General features: G+C 51.1%; 1 protein-coding gene across 1 annotated transcript; it reads right to left on the bottom strand.

Annotated features, from left to right (window-relative positions):
- Nucleotides 1–354, bottom strand: LOC107919543 (ESX-1 secretion-associated protein EspE). The gene has a single exon (XM_016848987.2). The coding sequence runs from the start codon at nucleotides 352–354 to the stop codon at nucleotides 1–3; it is 354 nt and encodes a 117-aa protein (XP_016704476.2).

The raw sequence follows: 354 nt of genomic DNA, 5'->3' as shown, positions 1-354 counted from the left end.
TTAAGGGGTAAAAGGAGAAGGTGGTGGAGAAAGGAAAGGAATAGAGGGAATTGTAGGTTGGATTGTGGGGATTGAGGGTATGCTTGGCAGAGGAGGCAGTGTGGCCCTTGGTACACTTGGCAATGTGGGCAACCCAGGCATGGTAGGAAATGGAGGAAGTGCCCCGGGCCTTGGGAAAGATGGTATGGATGGCTGTGGGAGATTAGGGATAGATGGGAATGGTGGGAGTGTGGTTGTAGGCAATGTTGGCATCGGAGGCAGTTGCTGAAGGTGACGACCTGCTAGGCCAACGTCAATGCTTGAAAACGACAAAGCCACGAAGAATGCCAAAGCAAAGCAATTGAAAGATGCCAT

This window comes from Gossypium hirsutum, chromosome D13 (assembly GCF_007990345.1).
Source record: "Gossypium hirsutum isolate 1008001.06 chromosome D13, Gossypium_hirsutum_v2.1, whole genome shotgun sequence".
NCBI classification, from domain to species: Eukaryota; Viridiplantae; Streptophyta; class Magnoliopsida; order Malvales; family Malvaceae; genus Gossypium; species Gossypium hirsutum.
Note: the sequence above shows the minus strand (reverse complement) of the source record. Positions and strands in the feature narration are given on the sequence as shown.